Genomic DNA, 17,818 nt, shown 5'->3' on the forward strand with positions numbered 1-17,818 from the left:
TGGTTCCATTTTCTTGGAATATCTCCATATATGATTATTCATTATTGTAGAAATTATCTCCAAAAATCATAATATGATAGGCCTATTTTAAAAAATGAATAAATATAATCAACTTCATATTTTTTTATGAGTAGTCGATATTAATACTCCCTCCGTTCCCCATAACTGGTCACCATTTGACCTGACACGAGTTTTAAGAAATATAATAAAAAGTGGGTTGAAAAAGTTAGTGGGATATGTGTCTTATTTTTATATACTCTCTCCGTCCCATAAAAGTTGAGTCGTATTCCTTTTTAGTCCGTCCCAACAAAGTTGGGTCATTTCCTTTTTTAACTAAAGACAAAACATCTAATCACTCTTATTTTATTCCATCATTTACTTTACTCTCTCTTATCTTTCCTACTTTTTTCATCTCTCCTATTTATTTAATATAAATTCTTAATCTCCGTGCCCAAAAGTTTTGTCTCAACTTTTATGGGACGGAGGGAGTATTAGTTTTATAATAAAATGTGAGTGAAAATAAGTTAGTGGAATATGGGGTTAAGTAAAAAAATTCAAGGGATGAGGATGGGGAGAGAATGAAGAGAAGGTGTGTATTTATAGGGGGAAATTAAAAATAAAAATAAAAAATATATTTATCGCTGAATTATCGCTAACAGTGGTCGGCGATAATTCGGCGATTTTTCGCCGGTTGGCGATAAAACGGGAGGAAAAATCGCCGAATTATCGCCAATCTCTCCCATTGGTCGGCGATAACTCGGCGATAGACGGCGAAAAAACGCCGAATTTTAGCCGGCACCATTGGGAGTGCTCTAATACTCCCAATATTTATTTGTTTTCTATTTTTTGATATGTTAAATGTTAAAACTCTGCGGCAAATCCAAAGCTATGTGTATTCAAGAAAGCAGGCGGCATTTTTGATACTGTATTGTTCTATTGTCCAAATGGAACAATTCTATATATTACAATAAATAAAGAGAAATACACACTTTTATGTTGAAAGAGTCTGTAAGTAAATATAAATATAGTATCTTAATGCAGATCTAAATAAAATACTGTGACTAAATATGAATGATATCTTAATGCATGTCTAAATCAAATGCTGATGTGTATCTTATATGACTTAGAATACAATGTTTTGGTATTAAATAACACAACAAATTTAATAATTGTTATTAATAATACTTTTACTATAAGCTTGTATTTGGTACTCCTATTAAATAATCACACTAATTCAATTAAGAGTATTTGAAATGATAACGATATTTGCAAAATTATGACATTGCTTCTAACACGTTGGGATGCCAAATTATGGATAATCTATCGATTAATTTATGATGAATGTGTTATGTGTTTTTTACTGCAAAAGTTCTAAGCATACCCTATAGATTCTAACTCGTAGTTAATAATTCGTAATCAATCTCAATTAAACAGCCATACATATATATGCACAATGATCATTAATCTACATATAATTAATCTACCAACATTGCGTTTCCATTCATGGTTCTTACTATAAAACAAGCAGAAATCATAAATTAATCGTCTCCATCTTGACAAAAATAAATAACACATGCATCAAATAAAACATGTTTTTATAAGAAAGAATCCATAATTTCATCCATACATAGCATCAATAGCAATTGAAGAAAGAAAAAAATTACACCAACCGAAACTTAAACCATTGGTGTTTCCACCAACTTTGATGGTCACTCGTCTCCACATTGATGGAATTTTGATGTTCAATCACTTTCTCTCTTTTTCTCTCCTTACTCCTCTGTGTTTTTATTTCGGAGATTTGGGTGTGAGAACTGAATGGGCTGTGCCGATGGGGGAAGGCTGCATGGTGGATGCCACACCATGACATACACGGTACGTGTAGTTTCTAAAGGCTTTTTTCTTATCTTCTAATCAATTCACAAACGTTCGAGGAATAATTATACAAGTGTGAGTCCAAAAACATCATAAACAAATGAAAAGCATAGTGACAACCATGCTTGTTTGATTCACATCATATGACAATACTATAATTGCAATATTAATGAGAATACGATCGACATCTCACATTAATCGAATTTAACTAATTATAACAACCAAAGATGACTAGGTCCTTTGATACAAAACACAACACCACTTCTAACTCCAATTCAAATTTACGATTTTTATCTCGATTCATTCTACCACTAGGTCACACAGTATTGACTTTTTCACCGACGAAAAAACAAAAAAGAAAACAGCAATTGATGATCTCATTCCCATATTGTTGCTGCTTTTCCATACAAAGAAACATACAAACAAAACAAGCTCAGTAGAAATAATTGAGTTCATAATTCATCCCCTTTTCCTTTTTCCTCCCCCAAATTCTACCCATCATCAATGGCAGTTTCTCATAATTAAGCCTGACAATCACACACACGCACGCACCATTTCCCCCTTTCTCTCTCTACAAGTACATACACTCACATGGATGTTAAAGATCCATAATTTTTCACTGTTGTAACCTGCATGTGTGTGAGAGTGTGTTGATTTCCCCATCCCTAATTGGAGAATCCTAGGTGTTTTCTTTATTTATTTATTTAAATTTAAATAGTGCTGTGAATGCACATTCACTCAGTGAGACAACACACCTATTCTCATGTGCAAGCACATTGCGCATTATTGCTGGAAACTCAATTTTTGGTATCTGATGTAGGAGTTGATGGTGTAGTTCTAGATTCGGTTTGTTTGTGTCATCTATTTTGAAATTCATGCTGTGATTCGGTTTAGTCTTGTTGTTTGGAGATCTCGTCTCTGTACATTTCGTGATAAAATTGTAGGGCACATTGTTGATCAGGTGTGGTTTTCATCAGATCCGCAGTTTTATTTATCATACAACTCTACTACTTCGTGTAATTTGCTCGATTTAATTATCTGAGGAGACAAAAAGAGTGAGAGAAATTCGAAAAGGGAAGAATGTGGAAGCAATTTCTGAATAAGCTCCCGCGGAAATCCCAGAAATCTGATAGAGATTCGGCCAGAAACCCTAATTCGGGTTCAGGTTCGGGCCGGGCCTGCTCAGGCGGCTCTGCTGCGAAGCGGGCTTCGGCTGCGGTGTTTCCAGCCAGTGTGATTGCAGGAATAGAGCCATTGCTTGCGTTTAAAGATGTTTCAAACTCGGAGAAGATGAATCTGTTCATTAGTAAGTTGAGTCTTTGCTGTGTTGTGTTTGATTTCTCTGATCCCACCAAAAATGTTCAAGAGAATGAGCTTAAACGAGCCACATTGGTCGAGCTAGTTGATTTTGTATCGGAAAACCCCCCAAAGTTCTCAGAGCCTGCGATCTTAGCTTCTTGCAAGATGTGTTCCATTAATTTGTTCCGTGTTTTCCCACCCAAATGTCGGTCAAGAAGCACGGGCTCTGGTGAAAACGAGAACGATGATGAGCCCATGTTTGATCCTGCGTGGTCACACTTGCAGCTGGTATACGAGTTCTTGCTCAAGTTTGTGACTTCGTCTTCTTTGGAAGTCAAGGCGGCTAAGAAGTATGTGAACAATGACTTCATATCTAGGATCATTGATTTGTTGGAGTCGGATGATCCGAGAGAGAGGGATTGCTTGAAGGCGATTCTGCATAGGATCTACGGGAAGTTTATGATTCATAGGCCGTTTATCAGAAAGTGCATAAGCAATGTGTTCTATAGATTCGTATTTGAGGTGGAGAAGCACAATGGTATTGCAGAACTACTGGAGATTTTCGGGAGTGTAATAACGGGATTTGCTCTTCCTCTGAAGGAAGAACATAAGGTATTCTTTTGGAGGGCGTTGATTCCCCTGCATAAGCCCAAGTCGTTAGGGGTTTACTTTCAGCAGCTCTCGTATTGTGTGAATCAGTACGTTGAGAAGGATCCGAAGCTAGCTAGCCACTTGATTCAGGGACTGCTGAAGTATTGGCCGATTACAAATAGCCAGAAGGAGGTGATGTTTTTGGGCGAGGTGGAGGAGATTCTTGAAGTAATCAGCATGAACGAGTTCCAAAAAGTGATGGTTCCATTATTTTGTCGCATCAGGCACTGCATTAATAGCTACCATTTTCAGGTATATGCTTCCATTCTTGATCTTGTGAATCTGTTAGCTCAAGCTGTTCGGTTATTCATTATGATGGTATGTGCAATATTTGTGTGAATATTAAAGCTATCAACGTTTCTGATGAAGTAAAAGATTATGATAGCACTGAAGAGGCGTTTGATTTAACTTATCTTCCATATCTATTACTACTGTTATTAATCACTGATTTGGCATGTTTGGATTCTGTCAATGCAATTCTTTTACCCTTGTTCATTATGCTGAAATATTTAACTTGGCTTCTACTTCGAATTAGTTCTATTTTACGATGCAGAAGAAGGCGGACGACTGCATCACTGTACTAAGAGAACTTATCTATGAAAAATAAACAGTATATGAGGGCATAAGTTACTTTGTAAATCCTTTAAATAGATGATATATGAAAAGAGACATTACCATTATAAAGGGTTGCAAAACTAGCTTCACTATTTGAGGTTATTTTTGAGCTTTTATAGGAGGATCCTTCTCATGAGATCTCTGAAAGAAATGAGGTGAAATAATTGGAATTTGGCTACTAGAAAGGGAAGTAGTAGATTGAAAATAGATTCAGTGTGTAGAATCTGTAGATACTTGGGAACTTCCTCGTTATCGAATTCATGATGCTCGCGTTCTACTTCCGACCCAATTTCCTTACGTAATCATTCTATATCAATATGATTGTAGTATAAGGAAACTTAAAAGATTTGGTAGTTTTGACACCACTAAAGTTTTCTGGCTAAACTAAACACAGTTTTTATGGCTTGAGTATGTATTAGGACCTCAAAACTTGGTCTAGCCGAAAACTTCAACTGTGTGAAAATCGGTGACAAGTTTCACACAATGACTTAACTTTTACTCTCCCGTTTGCGCTGCAGGTAGCCGAAAGGGCTCTGTTCCTCTGGAACAACGATCAGATCCTTAGTCTGGTTGCTCACAATCGGCAAGTTATACTGCCGATAGTATTCCCAGCTCTGGAAGCCAATGCTCAAAACCACTGGAACCAGGCTATCCTAAACCTAACCATGAACGTGAGAAAGGTGCTGACAGAAATGGACGACGCCCTAGCATCAGCCTGCATCTCCAGCAACCAGGAGCAGCAAGAGAAAGCGAGCTCCTCAGTCGAGAAACGGAAGCAAGTCTGGGAGCACCTGGAGAACGCGGCCAGTCTCCATCCGATGATGGCCAGGAACACTGCTGTCCTGGTAACTCATTAAGACAACCTCTGCATCCTGTTTATAGTCTTCCGTCTCCATTTCAGGTGAAGTCTGTCGTTCTCGTGGCTATTGGCCGGGGTGATCGGGATGTCATCGATCGTGTTGTTCCAGAATCTCCCATCTCCCATCATAGTGTAAACTAACATCTTTTGTCAGCGTCTTGCTGTTGACATTGTATCTTTGAAATTAGTTTTTGGTAATCTATATTCTCACTCTTTCCTTTGTGTCTGTTTGTATGAAAATATAATAGGGAAATGCTTGGGATTATCTGCAATTCATCTCAATTCTTTTTTCTTTCTTTTTCCTTTCATCCCAACTATTTTTATTGAGTTTAAATTGAAAAAAGTTCAGTAAAAAAAATACTATTGTGTTATAGTGTTTCATAGTTTATCTTCTTTTTGGTCTTGAGTTTAATGCCACTTTTTTTGTTTTCCATATTTGTGTAAATTAAATGCTAATTAATGATAAACACAGCGTAAAATTTTGTTTATAAGTTAAGGGAGTAAATTATAAATGCAATATAGTAACTATCAATAAGATGACATAAAATTTAGTTGATCCATACAACATTTTGATTTTTGATCGACAAGTGAAACGTTATCTTTTTTTTTTTGGATATTGATCTCTAAAATCATGAAGCTTGAGCGAATTTTGGTATTTCCAACGAACTTTAAAATTGGTCTAAAAAATCACAAACTTTATATTTTGTTTGTTATTTTCCATGGCATGTCAATCACCATATCTAACCACCTTCCGTGCATTTGTTTATCCTACTTGGCACTACTAAATCAACGAGATTTTCTACATACAATTTTATCCTACTTATCACGAACTTAAAAAGTAATCTAAAATATCATAAACATTTCGCGGTTGCCCACGTATAATAAGATTTTTTATATCTTATTTGGGTCGCCATGGAAAATAACAAACAAAAGGTAAACTTTGTGATTTTTTAGACCAATTTTAAAGTCAGTGGAAATTATCAAAATTTGCTCAAAGTTCATAGTTTTAGGGACCAATATATATATATATATATATATATATATATATATATATATATATAGAGGAATGATCAAGGTTTAACTAATTTTAGGTATATAACTAGAGAATAAATCTCAGCCATACATCTTGTTACTCCAAATTAATCCTATGGCTTAAACAAATTTTCAGATTTTTATAAAAAAACACTTGTCCAAGGGCATTTTGGGAATTCAATATCTCAACATTAATTCATGAATAACATCTAATCATCGTCGTGAATCCAATCTTACCAAATTCATGCGCAAATCAGAGCCAAATTTAGCTTAGGATTTCTTCCAAAAATATGAGATTCCCAATCGAATTAGTTCACGATAATCAAGCATGAATTACTGCGAGGTTTCTGAACTAAATTCTTGCGCGATTTCTGAAATCTGAACCAAATTCAGCTTCCCGATCCAATTCATTCACGATTGATCAGCTACGTTTTATTCAGCGCGAATTAGTTCAGGATCGATCAGCGTGATTTGATTCTGATTGAATTCATCTCATTTGATCAAATTCGCTCACGATTGATCAACGCAATTTGATTCATTCTTCACGTTCATTCCCTCATCGCGACGTCTGGATTCCTTATCACATGGGTTCAATTCCAATACATTCATCGGAAGATTATTTCGATTTTGATTCGTCTTCATCGGAAGAGGAAGGAGAAACTGAATCTAAAGGTAATTATTAATTATTATCAATTAAGTGTTGTTGCTCAGCATTATTAGAGTGTGTATGATGTGAAAAGACGTTAGAGTGAAGTATATGTGACGAACAGTGAAGTAAATATGCTCAATATGCGTTGTAGTGTAGTAAATATGCTTTATAGTGAGTAAATATGTACTATCTGTATTAAATATACTTTAGTGAAGTTAATATTGTTTGTAGTGAAGTATATTATGCATTTAGTGAGCTATTTTATGCTCACAATGAAGTATATTTTTCTTACAGTGGTTTATGTACCAAAATGCCCCGATGATTTGAAACCAAAAGTTGAAAGACAAAGTTTCATGACCCTTGATTGTGCATTGGACTTCTACTACAATTATGCTCCATATTTTGGGTTTGACACCCGTAAAAAGGGATCGAAAAAGGAAAAAAGATGTCATTACTTGGATTTATGTGGAGTGTAGCCGAGAAGGTACAAAGCAAAGAAAGAATGAACAACATGAGGTGAAACGCAAGCATTTTTTTATTAAATGCTTTCAGTGAAGTAAAATGTGCTTAGAGTGAAGTATTCCATGGTTAGAGTGAAGTGTTTTGTGATCCATGTTTATGTGCACTATTTTATCATTTCAGTGAAGTAAAACATGCTTAGAGTGAAGTATTCTAGTGTTAGAGTGAAGTGTTTTGTGATCCATGTTTATGTGCACTATTTTATCATTTCAGTGAAGTAAAACATGCTTAGAGTGAAGTATTCTAGTGTTAGAGTGAAGTGTTTTGTGATCCATGCTTATGTGCACTATTTTATCATTTCAGTGAAGTAAAACATGCTTAGAGTGAAGTATTCTAGTGTTAGAGTGAAGTGTTTATGATCCATGCTTAAAGTGCTTTATTTTTCCATTTCAATGAAGTAAAATATGATTAAATTGAAGTATTCCAGTGTTAAAGTGAAGCGTTTGTGATCCATGCATATAGTGCACTATTTTATCATTCAGAGAATTAAAATGTGCTCAGAGTGAATTATTTAAATGATTAGAGTGCAGTATTTGTGATGCATGCTTATAGTGCACTATTTTATCGTTTCAGTGAAGTAAAATGTGATTAGAGTGAAGTATTTCGTGCTTAGAGTGAAGAGTTTGTGATTAAAGTATATTCTGCATGTCTTATAGTGCTTTTAATATGTAGGTACTGTATGATATTTGCTCATTTTATGGGCAAGGATAATCATGGTTGTCCTGTGACATTTGCTGCTTGCCTTTTGTCCAAGGAAAATGTCGACTCCTATTGGGCAGCCATATATTTTGTGTGTTGAAATATAAGTTTGTTAAGTTGATCGACACACAAAAGAGAGCATTGATCGGGAACTTCTATGACTCACAAGTTCCCAACTTAATTGAAGTTCATCCTCCGGATATTGTCAGTACAAAGGGAAGTAGAAGTAGGAAGATTTCAAAGAAGGAGTCAGCAGTGAAGTTATCAATGAAACCAGGTCAAAAATGTGGAAACTACCATGAGATTGGACACCATGATTCGAAGAATTACAAAAATGGGAATGAGAAGGCAAAACAGAGGCAGTGAGGATTTGGACAGAAATAGTTCACTTTGTAGAGCACTTATGACTCATTTTTAGTACACTTTTGAGTGATTTTTATTTCAATTTCATGTTTTGGTTCATTTATTGTGAACTTATAGTTACAGTGAAGTTGAAATATTATGCAGTGTAGTAACTCTTGTGTACAGTGATGTAAAACTGCTCTATAGTGAAGCAAATATGCTCTGCAGTGAAGTAAATTAATAGTCAACAGATGAGCTTTATATTGAACTAAATGACACATATTATGAGCTATATCAGTTTCATACAAATGGTCATGAATGCTTGAAGTTTACAATCATTTTTCCACATCTATCTCCGTGTTATTGCTACATTCTTGATAATACTTTGATGTTGTCGCCAAGTTTATTCAATGACTCATGGTTTGTTTTCGACAACATTAATGCGCTGCAATACTTTGCTCTTAGCCTTTGAAGTATTCCCTTGCTGCTTCTTTTGGGCAATACATTTACAATCTTGTTCCTGCTCACCATAGTAACAGTCATCATATACTTCACTCTAAGGTCTATACACTTCACTGAAATCAGAAAACACAAAACACTATAAGACATGCATTGTATATTCACTGCAAAGTAAAACACTTAATTCTTAGCATTTATTAGTTCACTTTAAACTCTATACACTATAAGAATTGATCACAAACACTTCACTTTATGTATGAGATACTTCACTTTAAGCACCTTTACTTCACTGAAATGATAAAATAGTGCACTATAAGCATGGATCACAAACACTTCACTCTAAGCATGAAATACTTCACTCTAAGCATGTTTTACTTCACTGAAATGAAAAACAGTGCAAACACTTCACTCTAACTATGGAATACTTCACTTTAAGCACATTTTACTTCACTGAAATAATAAAATAGTGCACAATAAGCATGGATCACAAAAACTTCACTCTAAGCATGAAATACTTCACTCTAAGCATGTTTTACTTCACTGAAATGAAAAACAGTGCACTATAAGCATGCATCATAAACACTTCACTCTAACCATGTAATACTTCACTCTAAGCACATTTTATTTCACTGAAATAATAAAATAGTGCACTATAAGCATGGATCACAAAAACTTCACTCTAAGCATGAAATACTTCACTCTTAGCACGTTTTACTTCACTAAAATGAAAAAATAATGCACTAGAAGCATGTATCAAAAACACTTCACTCTGACCATGGAATGCTTCACTATAAACATCATATACTTCACGATAAATTGCATATACATCACAGTAAACAACATGTACATCACTATAACCATAATTTACTTCACTCAAAGGCCAAAATAGTGAGTGTAAGACCAAAACCGTACAATCACTGTAAACACAATAATATAGTCCACTATAAGTATTGTATACATCACTATAATCATAATATGATTCTATGTTGAGTTAATATACTTTACTCATATGTCAAAACAGTACACTTACATTTCTACATTCTAGTTCATTGTAAACTGAAATGAATAGGCATAATGCGACTCTATTGTTAACTGAGTACATCACTATAAGCATAATATGACTCAATCGTTAAAGTGAAATGCAATGAAAATCGGTTAAATGAATCGTTCCTCGAATAAATAAGTCGACGAACTTACGTTTATGAATTGAAGGCATTAGATATGTTGAATCGAAGGCGACGACGGAATGAGCAACCAATGGAAGCGACGACGGAGTGAATCAAATGAACTTTAGGCCAGGTGAAGAAGGCGACGACGATGGTAGAGAATCACTGTTTATGAGTGAGAATTGGTGGAGAATTTGAGCAGAAGAGGAGAATCGGTAGAGAATCGATGAAGAATTCGAGAGGAAGAGGAGAATCGATGGAGAATTTGAGTAGAAGAGATGACGAGCTGAAGAAAAATTATCTAAATGAGAGAAATTCATGTTTTACCCAGCTTTGCTTGTTAAATGACTATTTTACCCCCATCTACTTATAGTGAACCAATTCTTGTTTATAGTGAAGTAATTTTCTGGATCAATTTCAAAATCCCAAGCTGAATTTCAGCCCTTCATTTCTTAATCTTGTGGTTGAAATTTATTCTCTAGTTATATACTTAAGGAGTACTTGCCCTATATCACTACTCTATATATATATAGGTTTGTGTTAAAATGACAACTCCTTTTAAAATGACAACGTGACAACGCTTATACAGCAATATTATTAACGCTACACAGCAATATTCAATACGGTAGACAACAATCTATAGATTGCTGTATAGTGTGTCGGATATTGCTGTTCAAGAAAAATTGCTGTTTAAAGAACAGCAGATTGCTGCCCGTCTTTTTCCAGATTTTTTTTTTTGCCACGTGGCAGCTTATTATTCGTCCACGTGTACAAATAATTGGCTAGAAATGGTGGTATGGTGTTATTTTAAGGGGTGGTGGCACCCTAACATGCCCCTATATATATATATTATTTTGGAAGAATGCAAGATTCGAATTACAAACGATTTTTTTGAAATTGAAAATACCATAGTAATTTTAAACATAAGTATTTACGTAATAATACAAAAAAAAAAAAAAAAAATCTAAAACCCAAAAAACGCTCTTGAGTTTCAAAAATTACGTTTCAAAAATAAGCACTCATTAGATACACTTCGATTCCGAAGGCCTTGCATTTAAACCCTAGAACACTCCCTCACTCCAACTTCTTCTCGCTCTACAATCTTCGCACAGAAACTCAAATCTTCACAATGGCATCTATGTTGGTGAGCTCGAGCTGCCTCTCTCTATATCTCTGTGTGAAATCATTGCATTTTTGTTTCCGTATGTAGAAATCTCATCTTTCTAGATGTATGCTTATTCGCGATTGTGCATCGATGCTCCTTCTATCCCTGTTTTTTGATTTTTGGCGATGTTCTAGTTTATGACGGATGCTAGATTTCGTTTTCGACTTTTTCATTTCCGAGAAAATGTTACTCGGATGCTTTATTGCTCACAGCTTTGTTTGCGCTCAGTAGATGAGTGAAATCTCATTTACTTGATGATAGCCTTTGTTTTCTTCAGCTATAAGCAATAAACATAGTGCAGTATCTGGCACTGGAAGGAATTGATCGAACAACACTTTGTATTTTGATTCAGGGATTTTGTTTTGGGGGAGGTTTTAATTTCCAGGCCTTCATACTTGCTTTGAAGACAATATATAGACATACAAACATGATCTAGCCAGTTAGGTTTATGCAATAGATCTGTCTAAGATTTGAGTAGATATTATATGGCAAAATAAGCTGATTGATGCATAAATCCTTTAACTTACTTAGAAACTGTATGTGCTAATACTGGGTGATATTGTGAATCCAATACAGTTCCACTGAGGCTAACAAAGATTATGCATGATTTGTTGGTATTTTTTATTTTTAGTCTTGTCTGAATACATTTTTTTTCTTTGCACTAAAATCTGCTATGTTGGGTGATAAAACAACAGCAACCACAAATTATATTGCTCAAGGAAGGCACTGATACATCTCAAGGAAAACCACAATTAATAAGCAATATAAATGCATGTGTTGCTGTGGCGGATGTTGTGCGAACTACCCTTGGTCCAAGGGGCATGGACAAATTGATTCATGACGATAAGGGGAATACCACCATCTCTAATGATGGTGCCACCATTATGAAGCTTCTTGACATTGTTCATCCTGCTGCCAAGATCCTTGTTGACATTGCAAAGTCTCAAGATTCTGAGGTATTATTTCATTTTAATTTTGCTACTGGTTACTATTTTTTTTTTTTTTAAATTTAATTGATAGCTTCCGGTGTGCATTCATTGCCATCCATTCAAGATGAGTTGAGTAATACAGCTTAAATAACCGTTTATTTAAAGTTTCACATGCTGCTGCATTTGTTAAAACTGATTTTGTTCCAATACTCCCCTCTACTTAAATGCACAGCTGAAGTCTAGTGTTATTCTATAATTCTATTTATTCCACAGGTCGGTGATGGGACCACTACAGTTGTTCTGCTTGCAGGAGAGTTCCTAAAGGAAGCAAAGCCTTTTATTGAAGATGGTGTTCATCCTCAAAACCTTATAAGAAGTTATCGCACAGCTTCTTCTTTGGTAAGATTTGAGGCTACTTTTGTCAGTTCAAATCATGTATAGGTCTTACATCAAAGCCTCTTGAATATCCCGTGTCTCTTTTACTCTACTAGGCAATTGAGAAGATCAAAGAGTTAGCTGTTAGCATAGAAGGTAAAAGCTTGGAAGAAAAGAAAAGTTTATTGGCAAAATGTGCTGCTACAACACTATCTTCGAAGCTTATTGGTGGTGAAAAGGAATTTTTTGCAACTATGGCTGTGGATGCTGTTCTTGCTATTGGAGCTGAAGATAGGTTAAACATGATTGGGATGAAAAAGGTGCAAGAATTTTACATTTACTTTACTTCGTATTCTAATTCCTGTTTAGGGCCTGCCATATTTTGGTTTTCTGCTGTTTGTTTATGCAACAAGCCAACAAGGTGTTTTCTACTGTTTACTTATGCAACATAGTTAAGTGTTGTGTCTGAAAGCTTCAGTCTCTGTATAATGTGTGTATGATAGTTCCACAAATTCTTGTAGAATGTTTGGGTTTCAGAGTTTTGAATCGCAGTAAACATGTTTAGTTGTTTACCATAATATGTTTTCATGCGAATTTACTTTTGTAGGTTCCTGGAGGTACGATGAGGGATTCTTTTCTTGTGAATGGTGTAGCCTTTAAAAAGACATTCTCTTATGCTGGTTTTGAGCAGCAACCAAAAAAGTTTCTAAATCCAAAGATACTTCTGCTTAACATTGAACTAGAGCTAAAATCAGAGAAAGAAAACGCAGAGATCAGGTTAGAATGTCCTACATCTTTGGAGTTACCTCATGTCCTGCAAAGTGGCTACCCATTTTCTCTAAATTTGTTATTTTGGGTGTTTCGTTAGATTGTCGGACCCATTGCAGTACCAATCAATTGTAGATGCAGAATGGAATATCATTTATGATAAGCTGGATAAATGTGTGAAGAGTGGAGCTAAAGTTGTTCTGTCACGGCTTGCTATTGGTGATCTGGCAACTCAGGTACTAGACTTAAGCATTTTTATCTTGAATACACATGGCCAATTTAAGGAATTCCTAACATGTTTGCTTATTAGGGCTTAAACTTTACTAAAGTCAAGTATATAGATTTTACTTGTCAATTCTTTCAAGAATAGTGTGGCTGTAAATTTCATTCACGACAATGGTAAGGAAAGAAGGCTTTTGGTAAACAACTAATCATTGTAAATTTACTGCCTGTGTGCAGTATTTTGCAGACCGTGACATCTTTTGTGCTGGTCGGGTCGCTGAGGAAGATCTACATCGGGTTGCAGCAGCTGCTGGTGGAACTGTTCAGACAACTGTGAACAACGTTATTGATGAGGTAGTCTCTTGCTTTTCTCTCTTTTTCTTCCCTTGATGATAATAATATAACAAACTGAGATTGCATTAACATCACTCAGAGTCTCAGACTCAGTTTTCATGCTCTGCACATTGTTACAAATGCAATTATGTTTTTGGCTAAAGTTTTTGAAGTAAACTGTTAATTTTCCTCCTGCTGACTCCATGGCTTCTCGCTCTTCTATTTGAAAGGTCCTTGGTACATGTGACGTATTTGAAGAGAAGCAAGTTGGAAATGAGCGGTTTAATATATTTAGTGGATGTCCATCTGGCAGGACTGCGACAATTGTTCTCCGTGGTGGTGCAGATCAGGTTCGGTGTTTATCATCCTTGTGCTATCCTCTCCTAAAACTTGTTTATGTAGGCTCACATCTGATCACTATCTTTGATTACCATAGTTTATTGAGGAGGCAGAACGGAGTTTGCATGATGCTATTATGATTGTCAGAAGGGCTCTGAAGAACTCAAGTGTAGTTGCTGGTGGTGGTGCTATTGATGTACGATCTATCTTCTGCTTGAATCAATGTTTTGTCCTTTAAAAGGTCATTGTAGTTGCAGTTTTGATGTTTAATTTGCATCTGCAGATGGAGATTAGCAGGTACTTGAGGCAGCATGCACGCACCATAGCTGGGAAGTCGCAGCTCTTTATAAACTCCTATGCAAAAGCCCTTGAGGTAATTTTACTAGGAATTAATATGTTTTAATAATTTGGAGGGATATTTTCATATTCATTGATGGAAATGCATGGGAGGTAGGGATATGTGCAAGCATATGCTTCGCTTATGCTGTATAAATATTAAATTTTAAATAAAACATCTTCTTGACTATTTCTGGTGGAATGCTAATTGGATTACAGAGAAAGCCCGAACAACATAATTATGTCCTCTTTGCTATGACTGCTATCTGATTCAGAATTTGCCACTGTGTTACTCCGCAGGTAATCCCACGACAATTGTGTGATAATGCTGGTTTTGATGCAACTGATGTGCTCAACAAACTGAGACAAAAACACGCCCTTCCATCCGGTTAGGTTCTTTTCATTGAGTACTACTAAATGTGGTAGGCCTATTTGTGCATTCTTGCTATGTGGAGATGATTACTTCTAACTCCGAGATGTCTACCATTTTTCTCCAACAACCTCTTACTAACGAAATCTGGATTATAAACAGGAGAGGGTGCACCTTTCGGTGTAGACATCAATACTGGTGGAATTGCAGATTCATTCGCCAACTTCGTGTGGGAACCAGCAGTTATCAAGGTACATCTCATCCTTTTAGTTACTTGGACCTGTCGGTTATTCTGTCATTACACTCGTGACACACTCTTTCCATCCACAGCTAAATGCCATAAACGCAGCTACTGAAGCTGCTTGCCTTGTCTTAAGTGTCGATGAAACTGTCAAAAACCCCAAGGTAATTCGAAAATTTGGATTGATGACTGAGAACTTAGACGATCCTGTCACAATTTTCACTTCAGTATGACTCTCATTGCACGACAATGACACTTGTTTTTGTTGCAGTCTGAGAGCGCTCAAGGTGATGCCGCTGCTATGGGAGGAGGTAGAGGTCGAGGAAGAGGTGGCTACGGTGGTCGTGGAATGAGGAGGCGATAAACGCTCGAATGTGCTTTTCTCATTTCGAGGTATTTTGGTTTGCTTTCAATGTATTCTGATGAATACGTGCTGCTACTTCTTCGGTCTCCATTTTTCTACCTTTGCAGTGTGTGGTTTTGTCAATTTTGAATTAACTGATAATTTATCTTTGAATTTTTTTGTAGTTTTTTAAATTGGATTAACAAATGAACTCTTTTTGTAGATTCATAGGAATATAAATTTTTGCTATTTATTCATATTTTTGGTTCCTCGGAATTTAGTTATGGATTGCTTGTCATTCTCAATTTAAGTAAGGTTGATAATTTGCTTAGGTGGCTTATCTCGGATTGCTTAATCGAAATCCATTTAACTCAACTTCTAAATATATCTTGAAAATAAGAAAAATAATCATCTTGAATATACTCATTATGTACAAATAAATATTCTCTGTTATGCGATTAGTTGTCTGATATGAATAATTGTTTCATTTACCTTTTATCATTACTACTTTTTTTTATAAATGAGTCTCACGATCTACTAATTTATTCCACTAATATTTTGATATAAAATTAATATAAAAAAAGAAAATTATATTTCATTACTTATTCTGTATACCCTTTTGTTTGTTCACATTTTTTAAAATCAAATATGTCAAAATAATACAATTAATCGATGGTTGCTGAAGTATTTTGATAACTTTGTCCTTATCATAGTCATTATCAATGTACAAACAAACATTCCAAGAAAATAATATTGGGAATCATATGTGCTGGGAGAGGAGGTGACCATCCTAAAACTTGTCTCGTTGCTAAGAGAGAAACATTAAAAGTAGCATGTGTTGGTCTGGAGGTAGAGTGATTGAACCATAGGCGGACACATATAGAGTGGACAAGAGACTTGAGCTTCTACAAAGCTTATTTTATTTTATTTTTTTTCTTTGAATGCCCAAAGTTAATCAAAGTCTATATAATTGTAATGCAAAAGCTTGTATCAAGATTTGAATTGCTTAAAAATATATTTTTGAATAATTTGAAAAGATATAGTCATAACCGATCTTTTTTTCTGCACCCGTTTTTAGTTTGTAAATTTTTTTCTAGCCACTTGAGCTTCCACAAATATTTTAATTTTTTTCTTTGAATGCCCAAAGTTTTCCAAATTTCATAATTTGTTAGGCAAAAGCTCGTATCAAGATTTGAATTGCTTAAAAATATATTTTTAAATAATTTTGAAAGATATAGTCCTAACCAATCTTTTATTCTACACCCATCTTTGTTCTAATGTAGCGATGGTAAATTTTTCGTGATATAGTTCATAAATCGAATGTCTTATAAGTCTAGTCGGTATTGTCTTATTAAGATGTGAAATATAGTTGAATTCAGTAGTCAATTATTTGCAGCTTTAAAAGCAACATGCCACTGAGCTTAAACAGGTAAAAAAAAAGTGGACCCTAACTCACGCAATCCTCATTGAGACAAAGAGAATTTCTTGTGGACCTTAATCAATAATAGCTGATACACATATAATAAACAAAAACTAATATTTTTATTCATATTGTGTGTGAAGAGAGAGGTCCATTCCTATGCAGAAATCCCACAAAAGAACAAATATTTCAAAAAATTGTTTTTTAGATGATTTAGTGAGAGTGTGTATTCACAATGCGAAGTTTTTTATCTTGATTTTTCAAGTGTAAAGGCTGATATATATAAAAGTAAACAAGTTGAAATTGGGTTAAAGTAGGAGATATCTACAACGCAAACTTGTAGATCATGGGTATCGTATAGTGTGTAGATATCTCAAATTGTACGTGCAGTGTGTGGAGAATGATAAAAAAAACCGCCTAATGTGGATGACCTAGTATGAAATAGGTATTCACGAGGTCAAATGTCTTAAGTTTGAACATGAGCATTGATCGACGGAGGTGGGGTTATACGAGCCCTACACCGGAAAATACTACTCCATTAAATTCGCTCTTTCATTTCAATCCCACAAGTTCGGTTTCTTGGATCTGTCACTGCATAAGAAGACAAAGGGGCCCAAAATAATTGATAGGAGCAGAATGGAAAATGAATAGAAGTGGAAGATATGCAGGAAAAAAAGATAGGAAATGGAAAGAGTGGGAAAAACGATTTGTCGTGTAAAAATGGCATGCATGCCAAAATGTAAGACTTCTGTCAAATTATGATCACTACTTATGCATGCCATGTCATGCCAATTTATACTTGTTTACCCTATTCT

At 35.2% G+C, this 17,818-nt stretch overlaps 2 protein-coding genes across 2 annotated transcripts; both read left to right on the forward strand.

Moving 5' to 3' along the window:
• Nucleotides 1-2,281: 2,281 nt before the first annotated feature.
• Nucleotides 2,282-5,595, forward strand: LOC125191393 (serine/threonine protein phosphatase 2A 57 kDa regulatory subunit B' kappa isoform-like). The gene is made up of 2 exons (XM_048088946.2): nucleotides 2,282-4,074; nucleotides 4,956-5,595. The coding sequence occupies exons 1-2, from the start codon at nucleotides 2,953-2,955 to the stop codon at nucleotides 5,292-5,294; spliced, it is 1,461 nt and encodes a 486-aa protein (XP_047944903.1). The 5' UTR covers nucleotides 2,282-2,952; the 3' UTR covers nucleotides 5,295-5,595.
• Nucleotides 5,596-11,166: 5,571 nt separating this feature from the next.
• LOC125191360 (T-complex protein 1 subunit eta-like) lies at nucleotides 11,167-15,867 on the forward strand. The gene is made up of 14 exons (XM_048088908.2): nucleotides 11,167-11,306; nucleotides 12,023-12,283; nucleotides 12,530-12,655; nucleotides 12,748-12,951; nucleotides 13,239-13,408; nucleotides 13,500-13,635; nucleotides 13,859-13,975; nucleotides 14,185-14,304; nucleotides 14,391-14,489; nucleotides 14,577-14,666; nucleotides 14,930-15,017; nucleotides 15,162-15,250; nucleotides 15,330-15,404; nucleotides 15,512-15,867. The coding sequence occupies exons 1-14, from the start codon at nucleotides 11,292-11,294 to the stop codon at nucleotides 15,602-15,604; spliced, it is 1,683 nt and encodes a 560-aa protein (XP_047944865.1). The 5' UTR covers nucleotides 11,167-11,291; the 3' UTR covers nucleotides 15,605-15,867.
• The last annotated feature ends 1,951 nt before the right edge of the window (nucleotides 15,868-17,818 follow it).

Source organism: Salvia hispanica, chromosome 5, assembly GCF_029641045.1.
Source record: "Salvia hispanica isolate PSC_SH4W2 chromosome 5, Shi_PSC_v1, whole genome shotgun sequence".
Classification (NCBI taxonomy): Eukaryota; Viridiplantae; Streptophyta; class Magnoliopsida; order Lamiales; family Lamiaceae; genus Salvia; species Salvia hispanica.